General features: G+C 28.3%; 3 protein-coding genes across 10 annotated transcripts; 1 reads left to right on the forward strand and 2 right to left on the reverse strand.

The window, feature by feature from the left end:
• Positions 1–231: 231 nt before the first annotated feature.
• LOC132904547 (facilitated trehalose transporter Tret1-like) lies at positions 232–2,519 on the reverse strand. Its single transcript, XM_060955157.1, has 4 exons — positions 2,275–2,519; positions 1,876–2,138; positions 1,145–1,569; positions 232–942 (listed from the first exon to the last, which is right to left on the reverse strand). The coding sequence occupies exons 1-4, from the start codon at positions 2,303–2,305 to the stop codon at positions 318–320; spliced, it is 1,344 nt and encodes a 447-aa protein (XP_060811140.1). The 5' UTR covers positions 2,306–2,519; the 3' UTR covers positions 232–317.
• Positions 2,520–2,607: 88 nt separating this feature from the next.
• On the reverse strand, positions 2,608–7,064 carry LOC132904528 (ubiquitin carboxyl-terminal hydrolase 35-like). Its single transcript, XM_060955118.1, has 3 exons — positions 5,412–7,064; positions 5,005–5,222; positions 2,608–4,933 (listed from the first exon to the last, which is right to left on the reverse strand). Exons 1-3 carry the CDS (start codon positions 6,887–6,889, stop codon positions 3,990–3,992), a joined length of 2,640 nt encoding a protein of 879 aa, XP_060811101.1. The 5' UTR covers positions 6,890–7,064; the 3' UTR covers positions 2,608–3,989.
• Positions 7,065–7,463: 399 nt separating this feature from the next.
• On the forward strand, positions 7,464–22,842 carry LOC132904527 (protein phosphatase 1 regulatory subunit 12A-like). Of its 8 annotated transcripts, none has more exons than XM_060955110.1 (22): positions 7,464–8,102; positions 10,132–10,262; positions 10,392–10,510; positions 10,601–10,760; positions 10,874–11,018; positions 11,090–11,223; positions 11,296–11,441; positions 11,913–12,089; positions 12,329–12,411; positions 12,481–12,598; positions 12,686–12,794; positions 13,067–13,201; positions 13,536–13,718; positions 13,981–14,094; positions 14,891–15,074; positions 15,317–15,466; positions 15,580–15,778; positions 15,859–15,968; positions 16,086–16,157; positions 18,350–18,673; positions 19,283–19,378; positions 21,034–22,842. In XM_060955110.1, exons 1-21 carry the CDS (start codon positions 7,854–7,856, stop codon positions 19,376–19,378), a joined length of 3,138 nt encoding a protein of 1,045 aa, XP_060811093.1. In that variant the 5' UTR covers positions 7,464–7,853; the 3' UTR covers positions 21,034–22,842. The 8 variants fall into 8 exon arrangements, with proteins under 8 accessions (XP_060811093.1, XP_060811095.1, XP_060811094.1 ...); XM_060955112.1 differs by having other exon boundaries at positions 11,949–12,089; XM_060955111.1 differs by lacking the exon at positions 19,283–19,378.
• The last annotated feature ends 153 nt before the right edge of the window (positions 22,843–22,995 follow it).

The raw sequence follows: 22,995 nt of genomic DNA on the forward strand, positions 1-22,995 counted from the left end.
GTTTTCTGAAATATAAACTGCGGACTCTCTAACGTGAATAGAACAAATAAAAAAGAAAGAAATAATTACTGTCTTTCAAGAGATAACAAAACGTTCCTAACTACCTCGTTGAATCATAATTGTTCTAATCTTTACTGACATTTTTTCATATAACTAAATTTTTATAATATAGCATTAATGTATCTTTTTCATTATTTCGAGTTACAAAAATCTTGTGTATGGATTAAAAAATTTTATGCGTGATTTTTTTGTCCTAATTGCATGTATATTTCAATGATAATTTCAATGTACACTAACAAAAATGTTTACAACTTTTATTACAATTTATATCCATGCAATTGCTCTTGTATCTCCTGCAATGTTTTCCTCTTCGTTTCCGGGACGCAATAATATATAAAAACGATGCCTAAAGCAGTGGTCGAAGAAAAAAGCCAAAAAGCGACGTATATGCCGTATTGTTCCACGATACTTTGATAAGATAGGGTCACGGCAAAAGCGCAACAATTGCAGCACAGCATTCCAATCGTACTGCCCAGCGCTTTAACGTTCGTAGGGAAAACTTCGCTCATCATAGTGAACGGAAGTGCGGCCAGGCCGAAAGCATACGTGACGATATAAAGTATCGATCCAGCAGCTGGCAACCAGGTGATCTCACTAATATCCATTTCGATGTATTGAAGGCAAAAAAATAAACCAATGAGATAGGTGGAGATAGTAACGCCGGACGTAGAAATTAGAAGCAAAGTCCTTCTGCTGTACCGATCCACTATAGATGCGCTGATCACAGCGCACATCACTTGTACGCCACCCAATATCATGGTCAAGTATTTGCCTTGAAGCTGGTTTTTCGACGCGTTAAAAATTAATTCGGCGTACGAAAGTATTGCCAAGCTTCCGCTCCACTGTTGAATTACAAAAAGACCCAACACAACTATCAACGCTCTACAAAACAAGAGAAATTAAAACCATTTAGTTTTAACTCATCGAGCTATATCCTAATTGTTTCTACAGAAACTTTCAAAATGATTCAATATCTTAAAGATTTATTTTCTTATTACGTATACTACTAGATCTCACAAAGGTTCGTAATTAGTTTTCCCTGAAAATTTGTTACAACTTTGCCAATTATGAAATAAAAACGCACTTGCGATTTCCCGAGACGCTGACCAATTCCCATAATCCGGTGTTATTAGACAGGTCGTATTTAATGGATTTCTCGATCATCTCCATTTCTTTAGTAACATCCGTGGCTCCTCTTAATTGCATAAGACACGTTACTGCTTCCTGATTTCTCCCACGACGCATCAAGTGATACGGAGATTCAGGTAACGATATCAAAGAGACAAAGAAAAGGATCGGTATCAACGATGACGCGAGTGCAAGATTTCTTATAGAGAGAAACGGGCCTATTGCCCACTCAACGAATAGACCAAATTTCGCAGCTACAGTTAACGTGGACGTTAATGTTCCTCTGATATTAGCTGGTGAAATTTCACCTATATACATAGTAGCACATATATATCCAAATCCGTTACTTAACCCGCAAACGAATCTGCCTGCAATCAATTCCTGAAGAATAAAAACGAGTTCTTTGTCAATAATGATAGTTTTATATACGTACTTTAAAATATTTGATAAGAAAAATATCGAGCTTATATCGATTCTAGTGTTACAGACTGAAACCGGTAGTCGACACATATCTGTTTGCGTGGCTTAAAGCATTAGCGATATCTAGCAGAAATCAAACAATCAATTTGCAAAATAATTGTGGAGTTATATCAATTAAAAGGTTATAGCGTAACATTGAAAATCTTATCCCTTATTTTCTTTTTCACTGTTGCTTCCGTATATAGTAGAAATATATTAATAAGTTACCCATGCCGATGTCGCGAAAGCTATCATCATCCATCCTATCACCCCTGGTATCGCAGTGAAAGCTAAGGTCGTCTTCCTGCCAATTACATTTATAACGTAACTACAAAGCACCGATCCCACAGCTGAAGCCAGAGTGTAAATAGATGATACCCATGCAGCCTGCTGCACGGTCAAGGGTATAGGACTGTCGTCTTGCAATAGAAGAGACAATGAAGGTGATGACCAGCCAAAGAATAGACCAAACGATATCATGCCTAGATTACCTAGTAATCATCGATTAGAAATATTTTTGTATGAAATTCTATATTTTTGCTTTTTCTCTAGTGTTTTAACAAGTTAATCTCACTGAATAAAGATACAAAAACAATATAATAATATTTCATATTTGACACAACTTACTAGCAAAAACAGCTAAGTACACTTTCTTCATGGTTTCAATTAAATAAAATAGATATTCACAAAACAAATGGACAATTCAACCTTAAAAGATCGGTTGAACAATTAAAATGTTGTAGATGATGGTTTCTTGTGAAATCCGTATAATGTATTCTTAATCACTGAATGAGTACGTTGTTATCAAGCAGGATATATCTTTAATTATGACGCGGCGCGTCGAGATAAAATCATTGCAATGCCAATATTACGGTAAATTAAATATTGACAATTTATGCGTTTTCTAATATCAATAAAATATAAATACGTAGTAGGATAATAAAAAATCGTGTGCCTCAGTTGATCATAGGTTATCGTTTTATTATTTCTAACTATAGTTTAGTGAGTCTTTCACACGTAATTTACATTACTATATTATTAAACTAATGAACAGAAAGTGGCTGCACCACACGCAAATAATCTCATTAATAATTACAATATAATTATGCGATAAAATTTTAATCGAATGTTTATTTTTTACCCTGTAAGTAGACATAATATTAATGTATTCTCTTTGTGTTGTTTCCCAGAACAACAGATATTAAACGAACAATAAATACAACTTATTAAGTCTACAACAAAAGGATATTTTTGAATAATTTATTCATGCCCAGTCTAAAGAAATGTATAAATACATAAAACCTAGTAAATATTGTACACTACAGTATTTCAATTATAAATTAAGATAGATAGTGTATCTTTTATCTGTTGAATACTGAGCTAAGAAATGAATATATCAATTTGACAGTATAAATTTATCACAGATTTGTAATGCTTGGAGTTTTTCTCTTTAAGATAATTACAATTAAAATATATATATTTACAATGATATAGCTGCTATTATTCTTATACTTTTCTTTTAATTTTACAATTCTAACCACGACTAACAGAAATTCAAACCCATTAACTAATTTTATAACAATTATGTAAATACAACTACCATTTGTCAAGTCTGTTATAAATGTATGTACAATATATTTATCAATTTACAAATAATGAATGTTAAAAGCCAGAATGAATGTTAATACAAAATTGTTTAACACATAACACGTGTATTTTTTACACGACAAAAGGCATTTGTTCAAGTTGGTATCAAATCATTGTGTGCGAAAACGTGACAAAAGTATGATTATAAAATTGATAGTATTTCGAATATTACGTAAATACTGTTTCCTGTATGCATACACTATGTAAAAACACAGCCAATTACATTAAACTTCTTATAAAATACTGAGTTTGTATTCGCTTTCCATCACAATTTTATAATACACTTTCCAATAACAACAATGTAATAATTCTTCTTTTCGTAATTTTATAAACTGATTCATTGACATTTTGTTTTTTTAAAAACAAATTTGTAAGAAACAAGTGCTAAGTACTATTCGCGAATACTCATTATATATACTTTACAATGTTTTGATATTGCAATATTAATGTTAACAATTTTTTCGATATATTACTTAAATATTGAAAACAATTGCAAAATATACAATCATATACAAATTTGTCCTAAACATATAGACATATACAGCAACAACCAATTTACACCAATTGGTATAATAGCACTGTACTTATAAAGGAACTCTGTTTTTCTTACTAACATAAGGAAAATGTATTACAAATTTACCTGGAATATTCAATTAATTTTATAAAAGAATATAATATTCAAATGTTAAAATAACTTAATAAAGGAAACGACTCGCAGGCATATTAATTGCACCCCGACAGTTACTAGGTGGAGGGTTTTCATCATCGGAATTCTCGTTCTTCCGAAATAACATTGAATTATGTCGTCCACGTTGAGGTTTTTCGGCTTGATGTCTCAATTCCTCGATATAAGCTGTAGTATCGTTTGCCACCAATTCTTGTAAATGTTTACTTAATGTTGATAATTCAGGTTTATCTTCGTCATAAAGTCCTTCAAACGGCACACTTTTTTCATAAAATAATATATACGGTGTGTCTGGTGGTTTCAGATCTTTAAAATCATTAAACGTCGTTTGTGAAACATAACTATCATTAAATTTGTACCAATTTTGTTTAGAATCGCGAGCATAAGTAAAATAATGGCCATAGTCCATACTATAACCCGAATGAACAACAGCTGCATACAACTGATAACTTTCTGTAGATGTGCACAGTGGTGTAGATACCGGCATTTGTATAGTTTCATTGTACATCACTTTATGACGTAATTTCGTTCTTAATCTGGTATCGAAATCATAACGAAAATGTTTTAATATTAAAATTAAATATGTTGGTGCATGTAAAATTTTTATGATTCTTTGTGCATCGCATAACTTCATACATTTATCGCAACGATATTTATTTTCACCAGTCAATTTCTCTGGTGTAAGATAATAGTTGATGAGATCTTGTACAGAAACTTCCTGATTCTCTTGAATCTCTTCTGGGAAGCACAATTGTAAATCACGAAATTTATCTGTATTATGAGAACTAGTATCACACTGAGCACACTGATACGTGATTTTACATTTTCCACCTAATACTCTATGTACAAGAGCTACTTGTGTATTTGTATCTTCCCCACCTACAGATTGTATTCCACTATCTGTGGAATCTGAATGTGAATCACTAAGTTGTTGTACTTGTGCCAAATCTTCTCCTGTAATAAGAACAAAAATATAAAGTTAATACTAAATCTTAGAATAATATTGTTATTTTAAAAAAGATTACCTTGAGTAAAATCTGCTAATGATTGCGTTTTTCTTTCTAATACAATACTTCCACTTAAATCTTCTTCAGTTGTCCAGCGCTTAATACTAGCTCCTTCTTCGCTTATTGATGAAATATCATTTATCTCTCTGTCATCCTTGTATTTAAGATTAGAATTATTAGCTTCAACATTTATAGTAGTTGACTTTTCTTGCTCATGTAAAAGGTCTAAAAGATGACTGTTAAAAAACGTAATATAGTATTTTAATTAAACATATTTCATCATAAATATATTGTTTAATATGAAAAATTTGCTTATAATATTATAATTGCAATAATTTGCTAGTAATATATATTATCAAAATAATAATTATAAAATATTATTTTAATATAAAAAATAAATATTAAATTAGTAGCAGCATATTAACCAGAGAAATTCTGAACTATCTTGTTGTTGGCCTGGTAGAAAATAAGCAGGACGTGAAGCCAATAAAATTTCAGTTGGTGCCAAGGAAATCCTCTTTGAATATAGTAACAAAGCAAATAAATTTTGCAACTTTTTAAGTACAACTTGATCATCAGCTTTGCTCATAGGTTTATACATTAATACTTCGTAACAAAATTGTTTAGTCATTAACAATGCTTGTAATACACTATTCATATAACATGTATTTCCAAGATTAGAAAGTCCAACTTTTCCCAAATGTGTTTTTGGTGATTCAATTACTGGTTCAATCTCTTCCATCTCATCTACCCAAACATGTTCATTCCATACTTCTTTAACAATATGCATTCGTGGCTGTACTGGAAAACTACTTTCCAAATTATTACAGACGCGCTGATTTGAAAATCTTAATGTAAGTATCTTCATGATATCAACCAAATTTTGTATGCATTCTTTACTTGATTCAGAATCTTCTTTCATTAGAAAAAAAGATATCACCATTTGTGTGTTTCTTACTATATTTTGAAACAAGGATGGAGATCCTTGTCTTTTTAATATATAAAATATAATTATGGAAGCATTTTGACGAAATACAGGTACTGATAAAGCACGAAACATTACATCAAGCTTTGCTTTTGTGACTTCAATAAGTATTGAATATTTATGTCGTTTTTCTAAGCCAAGTATAAACTCCATAATCCAAATACTAAGTCGATCACCTATCCATTTTGGAAGCCAACTACATAAAACTTTTAAAGCTTGAGCTAATTGGGCATCAGACTGAGATTCTGAAAGAATCCAATTAACAGCTTGTGGTATAATAGAAGGTTCTACCACTTGTAATACGGCAGCTAAACCAGGCCCAGGATCTTGTTTTTGTTTTGTATCAGATATTATTCTATATAATGTTTGCAAACATATGAAAATTAAGTTATCATTTTCAATATTTTTAGACTTTGACCTTACTACTTTTAGGAAGTTTTGTACTTTAGTAGCATTTTCATTGAATTCAGAAATTTTTTTTGGATCACATGGCATTATAAAAGTAGATAAACTAATAACAACTGCTTCACAGATTTTCGAATGACTCACAGAGTCTGGTAAATAGCTACTGTGCTCTAATAATACTTGAAGTATCGTTGTCAGATGAGACATATCATTAATATCTGTATTCCTTAACATTGTTGCAACATCATTTGATATTGGATGAATAGAAAATGGTTTTTCCATTAAATATTTTGAAAACCAAATCATGATCTTTGGAATTTCTTGTACATTTCTTATCTCATCGTTGAGTATCTCTCGTAAAATAGTCTCATAATTATTTAACTGTTCATATATGGGCTTACTTTCTAATTTTTTAAGTCTGGTCCATCCTTCAGTAACGTCTATATCTTTGCCAACTGTTATCAATTTTAAACATTGTTTAATGTCGTATTCGAGGATTTGTTCGGTATTCATTGTTCACAAATTATTATTTTAACACCACTTTAAGCTGCTTCGCTTATAATTTTTAGCAAGAACTATTATTAACCTCAACCAAGAATGACTTTCACGAAAATCTAAATGATTTCATGGCCCTAGAAAGATAAAAAAGCAAATGTCAACTTCAAAACAGGAAAAGTAACTATGCCTACGACACAAAATCAAAGCAACGTCCCTGATTAATGTTTACTTTTTATTTTAAAACTATTTATTTGCATGATTTATTTAAACGATTATTTATTATCTATATGATGCTATAGATTTATAAATTTAAATTTTCGTTTGCTTGTTTTGTTCTATTAAGATAGATTTTAATATTAAAGATTAAACAATCAATAAAATATATAAGAACATTTTATACATAGTACCATTATGTTTACAATTTTGTAATTGTATATAGTTTCATTGTTTCTATTTACATGTAGAAATACATTTTACAGTGCTGTTCTTAGTATACTATTATTATTGAAAATATTAATGATAAATTACATGTAATAGAAGAATAAAAGAAGCGCTAGAAACATGAGAGCGTAAAATGTTGGCTACACTACAGGTTGTTTCGCTGGTTTCGACACAGCTCGCACGGTACGGGACGGCCAAGAATAGCAAAGAGCACGCGAATCTAGCCGTCCTGTAACTGAGTCTGGTGAAGGCGACCGACCGCTCCCTTCGTAGTCCGTCAGAACGAATTTGAACGTATATTTTTCTTAGTAGAAAAACACGCGATCCGCGATTAAGTCGTATATGGAGGTAAGAAGTGGAAAACGATCATTTCAGCGTGTCGAATCACGCAAAGTGAACTGAAGTGAAGTGGCCTCGGCGAAGTGGAGATCTAAAAGCAGTGGAGAAGGAGAGAGTGAGAAGAAGAGAAAGAAAGAGAAGAAAAGACTGTGCGAAGTGGTTATAAGATTCTTGAGTGCAGCCGTGCGTGTTTTGGGCAATGTCTCTCGAAAGTCGTTCGAGCTCAGCCCTATTTAAAAGGGCTGAACAGCTCAAACGCTGGGAACAGTCCGAAACAAATCGTGAACCGACTCAACCACGTCAGGTCGCACGAAGGATTAAATTCTCAGCGGATTGTGTGTTCTTAGCAGCATGCGCGGCAGGCGACAAGGAAGAGGTCGTACGTTTACTCCAAAAGGGGGCGGATATCAACACCGGAAATGTTGATGGTCTCACAGCATTGCATCAAGTAAAATTCTTCGATTACTCTTTTACACTTTTGTTTATATGGCACGATTTCATTCCGATACGATTACGTCCACAACAACAAACTCGACTGACAATGAGTTCTCCCAGTTTTGCTTTCTCCTCATGTTTTGCCCCCTCAATCTTAATTCTTAATGCAAGATGGCTACTACATGTTCCAGCTGTCTAATTTAAGCGTAATCGATCAAATTTTCTTTCATACCTACAATGTCACATTTAATAATAGGATAAAAATGCAGATGTAGTTCTATCACAAAGTATGTGCTTCCGCTATCTCTTGCAATTCAAGCCATACAACTACTCCCTCTGATAACACTCGACAAAACTGTTCATCCCCACCCTTATACGACTATTGTTTATGTATATAGAAAATGAATTTAAAAATCAACAAAATTATTACGCATGGATTTATCTAAATATTTCATTGATAAAAGTTAATTAAGTAAAAAGTTAGTTGAGAAAGTAAATAGAACTGAAAAATATCTTATCTTATCTTTAATGAATGTATATAATATATATAAAATTATTTCTCTTATATTTAATCTTCATTTTTAATTTATAACAATTATACACGTAATACTTAATCTAATATCACAAATACCAAATAAAAAATTAGTTCTATGTAAATAAAATTTAAAACCACAAAGAAGAATGCATGCTAAAATTTAATCTTAGATATTTTATAAATTAGCATATGTTTTATATCACACATTGGAAACGTTTCTTTTAAAAATATTGATTAATAATGTAAATATTGTGCTATTCGTATCTAATCTATTTTGTTAATCAAGTAACTTGAACATATTAGTTTATAAGTTGTTAATAATATATCAAGGTGCAACTATAAACTATCAAGATTGCTAAAATATATTGAAGTTAAGATAAAGTTAAAAATAACTTTGTGGAAAATAAAATAAATATATTCCTACAATAAATAAAATCAATATTATAAATAATAATGTTATATATATATTTATATATATGAATTTTTGTTATATATACACATTATAAAAAATAAAGAAAAAGTTAATTTATTAAAATCTTATTACAAACTTAAAATCTCGAATTATAATAAAAATATGTATGAAATTCAAACCTTTTTCTAATGATTTAAATAGATAAATATCACATGCTCAAAAAATGATTAATATTATATTTCTGAATGAGAAAATGTTCTGTCACTCAAATATAATGTCAATAAAAAATAAAATTTCTATTAGACAAACAGTACTTATATTATAACAAAATTATTATAATTATATATATTTAAAAGTTCATTGATCATTGTTCATATTATTGCTGAATTAAATTCAATTTATAAGTTTCACTGAATGAATTGTATCAAAGTTATGTAATTACTAAACTCAGTCAGAATCATTCATAAAGCATTTATGTATACTTATAACAAACATGATTTAACCTTAAGAAGTACATATATATACGTACATATATAATAAATTATTTTAGATGAAATATATCACATTTATTACTATTATTTAAGTCTGATAGTAAGAGGAAGTTTAGGCATTTCATGGATTTGCGAAAATAGAATGTGAAAATACATCAGGCATCAAATGCTATTTATAGTTCTCTGTTAGAAGTCAGAGGCTGCAGCATCTGTATTCTATGTCCTCTGTCTTAAAATGTTATGATACATAATGCCCTTTTTAATCTACATATGACATCATCCTCTAATTTTCATTAAATTTCAATTAGACAATTTATTATTTATAACTATTAGGTGTAACACAGAATTTAATTTATATGAAATACTTAAACATTATAAAACATGGCTAAATTAATAATAAATTTTTGTCTTTCCTTTTTCCCTGTTTTTTTCTGTTTAACTTTTAAAAGTATTTGTAAATATATTATTGGAAACTGTATTTATTAATATTTATGTAACTTTTTACATATCATGTCTTTAGTGTTTAATTATACTTTAAGATATTTTACCATTTCTATAATTATAATTTATTTAACTAAAAGGAGTCACAATATTTTAATTATAGGCATGTATCAATGATGATCTGGATATGGTCGAATTTTTAGTGGAAAAAGGAGCTGATATCAATTGTGGAGATAATGAAGGCTGGACACCATTGCATGCAACTGCATCTTGTGGATTTATATCTATTGCTAAGTTAGTATTGCTTTTACTTTGACATTGAAAATACTAATGATTTATTAATGATTTAAACATCTTAATAATTATTATAATATTGTAATAAATTTTAGAAATTTGTCTAAATAAAAGAATACAATTTTATAGATATTTAATAGAGAAAGGATGTAATTTAGCAGCAGTTAACTATGATGGTCAACTAGCTCTTGATATTGCTGAAAGTGTTGAAATGGAAGATATGCTGCAACAACATATAAGTAAAGCTGGTTTGTATTTATAATTATCTTCTATAAAAAATACATAGTAATCATTCAAGTACTATTATAAAATTATATATTTTGTAATTTGGTTTATAGGCATAGACTGTGATCAAGCCAGAAGCGAAGAAGAAAGATCAATGTTAAATGATGCTAGAGCATGGCAATCAGGAGCAGCTGGCAAGGATTCAATCCATCCTAAATCAGGAGCCACTGCTCTTCATGTTGCTGCTGCTAAAGGCTATATTGATGTTATGGAGTAAGAGTCTCCAGATTCTATTAGAATGAACTATTAGAGAAAAAAATATTTAAAGAAAAATGTTAGATAAAGTTATTATCTGTTATATACTGATTTTAGCACTGATATTTCAGAATATTACTGCAAGCTAGGTGTGATGTTAATGCTCAAGATTTTGATGGTTGGACACCTTTGCATGCTGCAGCACATTGGGGACAATTAGAAGCCTGTGAACTTCTAGTGGAAAATTTTTGTAATATGGACATTAAGAATTATGCTGTAAGATATATTAAAATTGTTTTATATTTTAAATAACCAAAATTGTCTCTTTCATAACATTACATTGATAGGATCAAACTGCATTTGACATTGCTGATTCATCTATATTATCAACCCTGGAGGAATTAAAAGCAAAACAACAGTTATTAATGAAAGACCATCCACAAATTATTAATAAGAAACAGCCAACTATACCAAAGAAACGGTTTGTACTATAAACAATTAATAATCATGTACAAAAAATAATTCATTTATTGCATTAATTATTATATTACAGTGTATCAACAAATAACGAAAATACTATAACTATGCAAGAATCGGTAGAAACATTTGAAGAAGAGACGCCAAATAAAGTTAAAAAGGTCGAATTAGAAATTCAGTCTGATAAAGAAGATTCTAGTACTGGAACAAATAGTGATGTTGGTATGTTCTGTTCTCTTTATATTACTTATTATATGGGTTTGCTAATTTGCATGTCTATATTTAAATATTTTGGCAAATTATTTGATTTTGTTACTAAATGGTGATGATTTTCTAAACTTAGATATTCTATGGATATTATTATGTAGAAAAGATGTATTTAATAAGATGTTTTGTAATTTGTTACTTACAATTTCATTTAAAAATGTGTGGCAGAGTAATACTACCAGAGCACTCTGTGAATTAAAGCAAATAAACCTAGTATTTCTCAATCATTTTGTGCATACAGATATGTTTTGATAAAATAAGAATTTTATTAAATTTTTAGACATTTTCTTTTTCGGGAAATTCAGAGATTTATTTAAATTTATTTACAAATGATTGAGAAGTGCTGATGTAGGTAGGAATAGTTTCTTATGAAGAATATATTACGCACTATTCAGTTTTGCAAGTCTATTTTACTTACCTTAACAGCAATTTGTATTTCTTGTAACAATGCTGCATGGACAGAAGCGACACGTGAAACAGATATGGAAGAGAGTGATGGTGAAGGTGAATCTGAGACTAGCTCAGACTCACATTCTTCCACTTACTCCAATCAATCTGATAAGTCTAACGAATCAAACCACTCTCCATGTCTTACAGATGATGGTGAGTTTTGTCTGTAAGACTGTTTTTATACTCTTAAAATTACATTCTGTTGCATGTACATATTATAAGATCTCTCTTGTTCCTTTTCATAATGAAAATAATACTTTAAGATTTGATTATTAAAAATACTATTCCATTGAAATAAATGGATGCACATTCCATTGATGTCCTTCCTTCTTAAAGAGATATTGTAAAATTAATTTAATTTACACTATATTCATTTTAATTTAACTTTACAGAAAAGAAAAATAGAGCAAATAGAGAAGAAACAGCCCCACGTAATATTTCGCCTCCTATCGATGCTAATAAAGTTCCTAATCAGGTAATATTTATATACAGATTGAACAATATATTTTTTTGGTTATCAATTTTTACAATTTGATTCTTTCAGGCTCCAATAATGCCTCCAAAACAACAGACTGATAATGAAGAAGGAGTTATACCATCTTGGCGGCGATCAGGCTCTTTTAGAAATAGGGTACAAAATACAGAAGCAACTTTGTCTTCGAGTAAGTTATGAATATTATAAAAATACTTTATATTATTTTACATCATTATAATGTACTATTACTATCTTCTATTTTATGTATACATAGGGCTTGAAGATAAGGATAAAACTATTAAATCGCCAACCATGTCAAACAAACTTAATACGGAATCTGATGTCGTATTGACAAGAACGCATAGCTTTGAAACAGATGAAAAGTAAGTTAGATGAATTTAACATACATTGTTTGTGATATTAAAATTTTGAAATTTCTTGTATTGTTTAAATTTCGTTAACATATACATACATTTTTTATACTATAATCATTTATAATTCTGCATATTTATATCTATGTTTATTATTTTCTATATCAGAACTTGCAAGCATTTAACAAATTATTCACATCAGAAATTAAATACAGTAGCTTCTGAGCTTTATGCATATAGAAAATTAGAGTAGTTGTGTGCATGGCATGATGCATGTTATGCAGGTTTTATGAGCAGTACTTGGCATTACGAGCTCGAATCAAGGCGAATTCTTGCCCTACTCTCCATTGCTGCAACGCAGCTACTCCTACTCACACGAATACTACGACCCGTTCTGCATCTCTACGCGAAACCCACAGGTGCGCATATTTCGTACATCATATATATTAATGCTTTCGATATGTATAATTTTTCATAAGATTGCATCAAAATTTCTGTGTATTTATTGTACCATATACTGTTTATTATATTACAATCATTAATGTACGAAGTAAGCTTTTTGCATTTTCTGCTTTTGCACGGCTTAAACTTCAATTAACCATTTTATTGTATACCTCACAGTATTATGTATTTCACAGAATACAATTTTTAAACAGTGTAATATTAAACTTTATTCTGATTTTATAAAATTCACATAACTGAGATGAGATTGTATTTTTCTATTATATAACAATTATACTGTTTTGACCTTAGAAGAAAAGAAGCAAAACTAAACTTGGAACTCTCAAGACTGCCACAGGGAAGCAATACACTTTCACCAACAACTGCATCCAAAACAATAGTGTCAAGTACACTGCCAACTACTACAGCTACAGCTACGACTGCCACAACAATAACAACTACTACAAGTCCTATTCCAACTAATCAAATACGCAGGTAAATATTAGATAAAATACAAATTTATTCTAAACAAATTTATATAGGGAAACAACTGCCATTCATAAAGTATTTTTCTATCATTTTTAAGCTAAAGTAATAGATTTAAAAACTCTGCTAAATGCAAGAGAACTAAGATAGGTTTTTAAAAGCTTAATTACTGCAAACACTTATTGGAGATCTAGAATATGTACAAAATACATTTAAAACCATAGTTTATATATTCATATTTGCATCGTGCATTGTTAATACGGCTGAGTAGTGTTCAACCAGTGGAAGCTACAGCTACAAACAATTCAGTAGCAGTTCCTGGAACTCCCACTACACCAGGAGGGAGCAAACTAAGTCCAGGAAATATCTTCAAGAATTTCTTCAAGTGGGTACTTAATGTTTGACCTGAGAAGATTCTCTTGAAATGTGTGATTTTGCATATTTTATAATATGTTATTGAATTATTGGCAGTGGCATGAAAATTTGCTTTACAGTGTAATTATTTATTTGAGTTGCATATATTTATCCTAAAATATTACTTGTCCCAATAACCACTGCCTTGTCTTTGTTGGTGAAGATAATATTTCAAACTCAAAAACACTGCCACTGAAACATAAGAATTAATTTTCTCAGCCACTTAAGTAGTATCACATTTTTCAATATACATTTTTTTTGTATAAGATCTATTGTGATTGTATAAGATATAAGATATAAGATTGTATATGATTGTATAAGATCTATACTGATGTGACACAAGATCATAGCTTCAAGTGCACGAAAGTACCATGTATGACATAAAAAGAAAAAAGAAATATGTGCCTCATTGACATACTGTTTCTTGACTTTACAAAAACATGAAATTTTGGCATGTTAAATATTTCAAAATATATTTTATTCATGCAACATAAGTACAATTAAACAATATTATTTCCTGACTATTATATTTAGGACTGTAATATTTACAGATGGTTGTGATTGATATAATTAATAACAAAATAATTGTTTTAAGTTAAAATAAAGGCATAATTGTTTTATGTGATATTTGTAAGTGTTGCTTGTAAATTATGTTTATTGTAATATTTAATGCTTTTTAAATTTTTGTTATATTTAAAGCAAAACTTGAAAACATTGTATGCATAATTAAAATGTAAATTATGAATATAATGTAAATTTCTGCCTAGATCATTTGTTCCTCCTGTTCGTGATGAGGAAAGTGAAACACAAAGAAAAGCACACGCAAAAAGAGTAAGAGAAACTCGACGTTCGACTCAAGGAGTGACATTAGACGAAATCAAAAGTGCAGAACAATTAGTAAAAAAGAAACAACAAAACAATGAAATTCCTTCCACAATATCTTCTACACAGGTAAATCTCTTTATACATTACCTTGGCTTTGAAATATGTCTAAACCCTACTAAATTATTATAAGATGTACATATTGTGCTAGAATTTTTTAATCCCATATGTAACTATTATGTAAATTTATAAACATATATATAGTTGTGTACGTTTTATTTTGCACACCTGCAATACTTATGAAATACTAAATTTCTTAATAATAATGAAAGCTTTATAATTGTTTACTCATATTTTTTTAAATAACTCAGCCTGCAACCACTACCAGCAATACAGCCTCGATTACAGCTACAATAACAACAGCAACTCCTACTACTGTAATTTCAAATAAACCTTCTGAAGAACTTAATTTACCTGAAAGACGACCTTCCTGGAGATTGAAAGTGGATAATGGAAGCAAGGTTTGTGGTTTATATCATTTAATGAATAATTTCTTCATGTTTTGATATAATCCATATTACACTTATACCGTAGTAATATATTTTTATATTATTGAAAAAAATATATTACTTAGTTCCAGCTGGAAGATGCTAATAACAGAGCTACTACGCTATCTAATACAGATACTACTACAGCATATATGAGAAGACCTTCAGCAGGTACAAGTGTACCTAGACCATCATCAGCTCCGGTTGAAACTATCGCAACGAGTAGTGCAGAAACAACAGTGACATTACCACTTAGACGATCGTTAAAACAACCTGAAGATAAAGGTATGCGTGTTGATACTTACATATATAGGTCTAAGTATATAAATAAAAATTTTTATACTACTTCTGCTGATATGTTTTAGAACAAGATAAGGAAAATGATAGTAGAAATGCACAAGCTACACAAGCTGTTATACAAAGGAGACGAAGACCTAAAAGGAGATCTACTGGCGTTGTCCACGTTGATATGGACGTTAGTATTAATTATTATTTCATTAATTTCCATTATTTGAGTTTATCATTTTTTATATATTTTTAAATTATGTGTTTAACATAAAGCAGCTTAATCGAGTAATTGAATATTTTATAGGAAATCGATCCAGAGAAACAAGACTTAACTGCTGGGGGAGATTATGATGAGTCCAAAATCAACCACAATGAGGTAAATAAATTAAATTTACTTTATTATTTTTTTAGAATTATAAATAACATTAAAAAATTTTAACAAGGTTTCTACTTTTATAAATCTGTATTAAAAATTATTTATATTAACCAAAAAGAATGAAACAAACATTTAATTATCTATTTTTGTTATTTCATTATTAGAATAAACGAATTCTTATATGTAATAAGATATTTTTACTTTAATATTGTTTCTATGTTTGAATTAGTAAGCATTATATATAACTATTATAATATGAACGCAATTTCATGAAGCACAGACGTTTTGAGTTATTTTGGGATTAGTCTCTGGGAAGATTAACCTCTATTCGTGCATGCTTCGTTAAAAATAGTTCCCCATTTCTTATCCTCCTATATCTCGTCAGACTGTGCATTAAGATCAATTGCACATATAGAAGAACTGTAACTTTATTGATTTCTCAATTTTATATTTAAAATTATGTTTATAATCATATATTATTCTCGTACTATTTTGTATAATTTTGCATCATTTATTCCATTGCACACTATGCCTCTTATAAGTAGATAATCTTTAAAATATATCCAAATTTATTGAAATTATTACATTAATATACATAGTATATAATAATTTATATAATTCATGTAGTATATTAAATGCACACAAATAGCAACAAATTATGTATTTAAGCATGTATTTGTTTATATAAATGTTTCAGCATATTTCATAGTATATAAATAAGCAGTCTTTTTGTTTGAAGACTTTTGTTTGTTGAACGAAATAAGAAACAGAAAGTAAAAAAAATTGATCATGAACATGGCCTGAGAGTACCTAAAAATATTCTATTGACATTTGCAACAGTATGGCACTTTGACATTTAGAATAGATGAGAAAGAATGCATTTATTGTTTGCATGGTCCTGGACACATTTGTTTATATAAAAAAAGAAACAAATTTGTTTAATTTAATTTTATGGTAATATATATTGTATAATATAATTAAATAAATTTTTTAACACAAAAATATAATTATTTTAATTACATAGGTTGCATTATATTTATGATATGAATAGCATCAAAAGTATAGTTGCAAAATTTGTATATATTTACAAATTATTACATAGATAAATTATTTTTTCTAATATAATTTGATATATTATAATTAAAGCTACAGGAATTATAATGCAGTTATATATATATATATATATATATATATATATATATATATATATTTCACAATATTTAGTTATTTATAAAATATCTTAAAAGTAAAACGTGAAATATATTTATTCTAAAAAACACAATCTTTATAATAGTGTAGGTTTATGCCTGTGACCTATAAATAGCATACCAAACTGATGCTTTAGAGTAAACTGGCTGATGTCTTAAGTTCCTCCACCCAGTCTACGTCAGTCAAATACTTGCTGTCATTGAAACTAGATCGTTTTATATCTGAATATATTGTGACAAAGTGATCTAACATTAAATTATAAAATTATTTAAAAATTTCAATATTTCTTTAAAAAATACTATGTAAAAAAGTTATATTTAATTAAAGAATAAAAATAGTTTAAAGTAATACGATTTTTAAAGCTATTTTATCAGTTTTATAAACAATGTCATCCTATAGAAAAAGATCTCAAGGAAAACCAACAACAGCTGCAGGATTAAGAGCTCAAGCATCAGCAAATGGAAACTCAATTTTTGGAAACAGATCACGAAGTATTAGTGGATTATTTCCTTTAAATCAAAATAGTTATTCCGGTCTGCTAGGTATTAACGAAAATCCTATTGGATTACCAAATTTTTTTAATAAAACTACAAAAAGTAATGAATCATTTAGAAAAACTCCTTACTCAAATTCTACAAGTAATTTGAATTATCAAAATCCATACACCACATATGGTGGAACATCATCAGGATATGGAAGTATAACTCTTCCAATAAATATTAACTCTTTGCGTTTACCACCTTCCACGAGTTATAATTATTTAAATCTTAATCCAAATAATCATTTACAAGCACAGAGAACAAAAAGCTTTAATAAAACAAAAACAAAACTAGATCTTCATATTGGATCTAGAAGTTCTAGTTTACAAAGCTTAACCAGTTCTGAAGGATACATTGTAAGAAAATATATTAAAATATTATAAATTTGCAAAAGTTATTTTAACGTCTTTACATACATCATCTTTGTTTGGATTTATTTTACAGAGTGGAAATGATCGCACTGGGAGATCTAACAGGCTAGGATCTATATCATCACTATCATCAGAAGCACCTTCTATGTCAGTAAGACTAAAGTCTACAACTTCTGAAAATGGTGAATTAGATTATAAAAAATTGTATGAAGAATCTCAAGCAGAAAATGAAAGACTTAAAGAAAAGCTTAGGCGGTCAGATGAACAATTAAAGGAAGCCAGAAATTTATTGGACAAAGCACAAAGTGCTCAAAATAAAACAGTTCTATCTGAAACTGAGAAAAGGGAAAGGAGAGCAATGGAAAGGAAATTGTCAGAAATGGAAGAAGAATTAAAGGTAAGAATTAAAGACTTTTATTTTACATTTTAATTACTGTTTTGTACATTGTTTTCTAAAAATAATCTTCAGATATTATTATATATCAAGAAATTATTTTAATTAAACAATTATTTGAAACGTTTTAACATTAATTATTATGTATCATTATATTTCTATACATTTTTTGATTACATACATGATCTTAGTTAAAATGCACGTTACAATTTTTTGAAAATTACGTTTTGATTGTTATAACTAAATACAGAGGAAGGTGCCAGCATTTCTGGAGTGGTTAATTTGAGAGAAATTCAAGAAGTATAAGCAGCTTTTAATGCATTGCTTTTCTTTATTTGCCATTTCTTGGTGCTTCTATTTTTAGTACTTCTTATCAAATAATCACGCTTATTATTTACGCAATATAATGATTTTAATTGGCACTTTGTATTTTTTCTTTTTCTTACTTTATTTTTTTATTTATAGTCTGTGTGGTTTACATTATCTATACATTTGGCTAATAATTAAAAATGATATTATTAATGTAATAAATGATGGTAGAATACATAGTATTGTCTGGTGGGGCTTTTATAAGACAAGCGAATTTTAGGCTAATTGTTTCACTGTTTACAGCAATTACAAAAGCTCAAAGCTGAAAATGAGAGATTGAAAGCCGAAAATCGGGCACTTACCCGCGTCGTATCCAAACTCACCAATACTACTAAATAGGTAAAGGACATAATGACAGCATCTGCGTTAACAGTGTACATCGTATTCCATGTACAATATTAATTAATTAATTGATTACTTACGATTTTTACGTTCTGATCGCAATATTAAAATGTTGAAACGATGTCGCTCACTGACTTATCTTACAATACAGCTTCGCAAAATATACTACGCGTAATTGTGATCATTAAAATAGTTTCATTTTAAGAATCTATAACAGCTTATGGTACAAAAATTTAAAGCTTGTATAAATCTTTTTAATAGATATTATGCTATATATAAGACTACGTTTTTCTCTATTTTACTAATGATACTTACAGTATGTGCATCTTTATTGATTTCCATATATATATTTTTTATATTTCTAAATTCTTACAAAAATAACGTTTAATAAAATTTACAGATATCTTGTTATTGTTAAATCATTTGCACCAATACAAATGTTACGTCAATAGAAATTAAAATATCAAATACATAATCAGATTATTTCCCAAAATTAAAGAACGCAGCCTGTCCTTTATTTTAGTTCTAAAAGCAGCTCTTATAAGTAATCTAATTTCAAAATATTTTAATTATATAATTTAAGATGTTTTAAAATAGTAAAACTTTTAAGAAATATGAAATTCTTATAGTTCTAATCCATAGAACATGGACTATTTCAGAATTTCAGTTTGATTTAAAAAAAAAAGTTACAAATACTTTTATTTCGGCTATATTTTTGTAACTTTTGAGTACTATTTTTTAACTTTGTGGAAAGATAAACATTTAAGAATGATATTTAAAAATTTATATACATAACTGTATAATTTTTCCTAAGAAAGCATGTTCAGAGTAAAGTTACATTTTATTGCACTATATATTGTTTGATACATTTCATTGCCCGATTTATATTATATATATCATTTCATATATTGTCTCCTAGTAATTTTGTAATAATGAATTTTGTAAGATGCATGAAAAAAATTGAATAATTAAAATATAAGATTGCATCAAACAATAAAAAAATAATCTATATTTATATTTTCTACATTATTTTAAAGATATAATTTATTTAAAAAATCATAATAAAATAGTATAAATGTTATTTATGAATGCAATAAGAACCAGAAATCCGATTGGATTAACTAAAAAACAGGAGATAAAAAATATGTATTAAACAAGCCAAGATATTGGGGTATATATTAGAAATTGCTTTACATGCAATAATTACTTTTGCTTTTACTTTTTATTTCTGCACATGATCTTAAAATATAACAGTTTATTAAAATTATAAATACATAAATTCTAAAAAGGTTCAAAAGATATTGATAAAACAATTCAATATTTTAATTTAATTATATTATTCCTTATATGTGTGTAAAATTTTTACATAGCATTAAAATTACATCCGCTTGTTATATTTTATATACACTACTCCTTTGATTTTAATGCACTTAATTGTTTTATTGTTTTCATTTCTAAATCTCCAGTTGCAATGGTACTTGCTTGTGTCCCATGTTTTGTTTGAGTTATTTTTCTCATTTTGTGAGCATTTATTTGACCCACTCTATAATGGCATTGCCTTTGTATTTCATTCTTTATTTTTTAAAAATTTCTTTTTGGTAAGGAATACAATTAAAAATGACACAAAATAGTTTTACCTTCTTCTTTTCTAGGTGATGGACCAATTGAAATGTGAAAACCAGAGGCTAAAAGATGAAAACGGTGCCTTGATAAGAGTAATCAGCAAATTATCCAAATAACTCCAATGGTCTTAAAAAAGGGCTGTCTAGCGTTTCTTATGTTGCATTACAATTGATTGAATGAATTGTTTTAGCTATAAAGCATCATGATCATTATTGCTAGTATTCTTACAATGTATATTACATCATCACATTATTGATGAATTTATTCTTAATGCTAGTAATTTAATTTATTATCAAACAAATCACTCGCGTGGCTGTGCCAAGAGCGAAGAGAGACATTGCTCCTATTCTTAGAATTGTGAATAGTCGACTATAAAGGACTTAGAATTTTTACTTTCTCACATGTAACTCTTCCTGTCGAAGATAAATTTCATGGTTCATTTTAGAGCCGGCGCTTTGTAAAGCAAAATGTACTTCGTTCGAATTGATAAAAAACAAACGTTCTTTATGACAATTTTTTTTAAAGAATTCACGTTATTAATGTTGACTCTTTATAAGGATATTTTGTAAATATGTAATAGGTAATAATAACGTGGCATTTTAGAATTAAATAAGAAAATTTTTTACTTTCAAAAAACACGTAAGAGATATATATCAAATTTATTGTATAAACTTGTTTCCATAATTGTAATGCAGGCGAATACATTCGTAGCGTATTACAAGATTAAGTAGAACAATAAAAAAAAAAAAAGTGAATTAAGATAATGATTTTCATGCTATTCAAGTGGCCTTTCCTGGAAGACTGCAATTTATAATCCTTCCATCATTGCCATATTTTACAGAATGCAGAAAATTCATGCAGTAAATAATGTATGTTTTAATATTATTTTACAATTCGTTGTTATTGAAATATAATTCAAACAACTAAAATTTTTTAATACATGAAAAAGGTTAAAGATAATATAGTTTCTATTAATTGGTATCAACAAACAAATTATGTTATTACATTTAATAACTAATTTAATGTATTCGATTGAAAGAAAGGACTTTACTTTTTAAATAGAAATATTTGTAATGAAATTTTAATTTTGATAAAAATTATAAATTTATAAGTAATGAGAAAAGGAAAAATGACAATGTGTGGGTGACATGTTTTTTAACAATGTTATTGTAAAAAATTGTACAAAGATAAGTTGAAATAGTTATTTCATAATGATGTTTGTTATTAAATAACAATTCTGCGTAATTGTTTAGTATATACACGTACTTCCATTATATTATATAGCTACGTGCTTATTGTACTTGAAAATTGTTTGAATGAAACTAGCATCACAGTATACAATGCTCATTATTGTATAAATATAAACAAAAGTCCATTTGTACAATTTGTGATAAGTAGTTCAATCTTTATCAAATATTTTTCGGCTTGATTGAGATGTTTCATATTATGTATTTTTTGTAAATATAATTATCTATAGCTATACATATATATGATTGTACTGTATATGTATACAATATTATTCAAATGAACCCAATAATTATTTGTAAATTTTTGTTTACGTTCTTGTCATTCATTTTATATCAATGTATCTTCATAACATTTATAAAACCACATTCAATATTCCACATAAACAACACAAAATGATTGAATCTTTGCAAATTCATTCATTTGATAAAGATTGATTCTGCTATGATATCTTGCACGATTATAATAAACATGTCCTACCCTCAGGTATCACGTAGATGAAAGTCAGTGAATGTGGTCTGACGTTTTTGTGAAATATTTTATAATATAATTAACACTGTTAAAAATAAAATTTTGTGCTGGTTCAAATTAAATTTTGAAGTTACATAGGAGCCTAACAATCTCCAGTTTGTTAAATTTGAAATATTTATTTCATATTTGGTTTTATATTTGTGATTTACAATTTATAAAAAATAAATTTTTTTAGAAAGATTGCTAGAACGATTGCTTATATATTTCGTATAACA

This window comes from Bombus pascuorum, chromosome 2 (genome assembly GCF_905332965.1).
Source record: "Bombus pascuorum chromosome 2, iyBomPasc1.1, whole genome shotgun sequence".
Taxonomy (NCBI): domain Eukaryota; kingdom Metazoa; phylum Arthropoda; class Insecta; order Hymenoptera; family Apidae; genus Bombus; species Bombus pascuorum.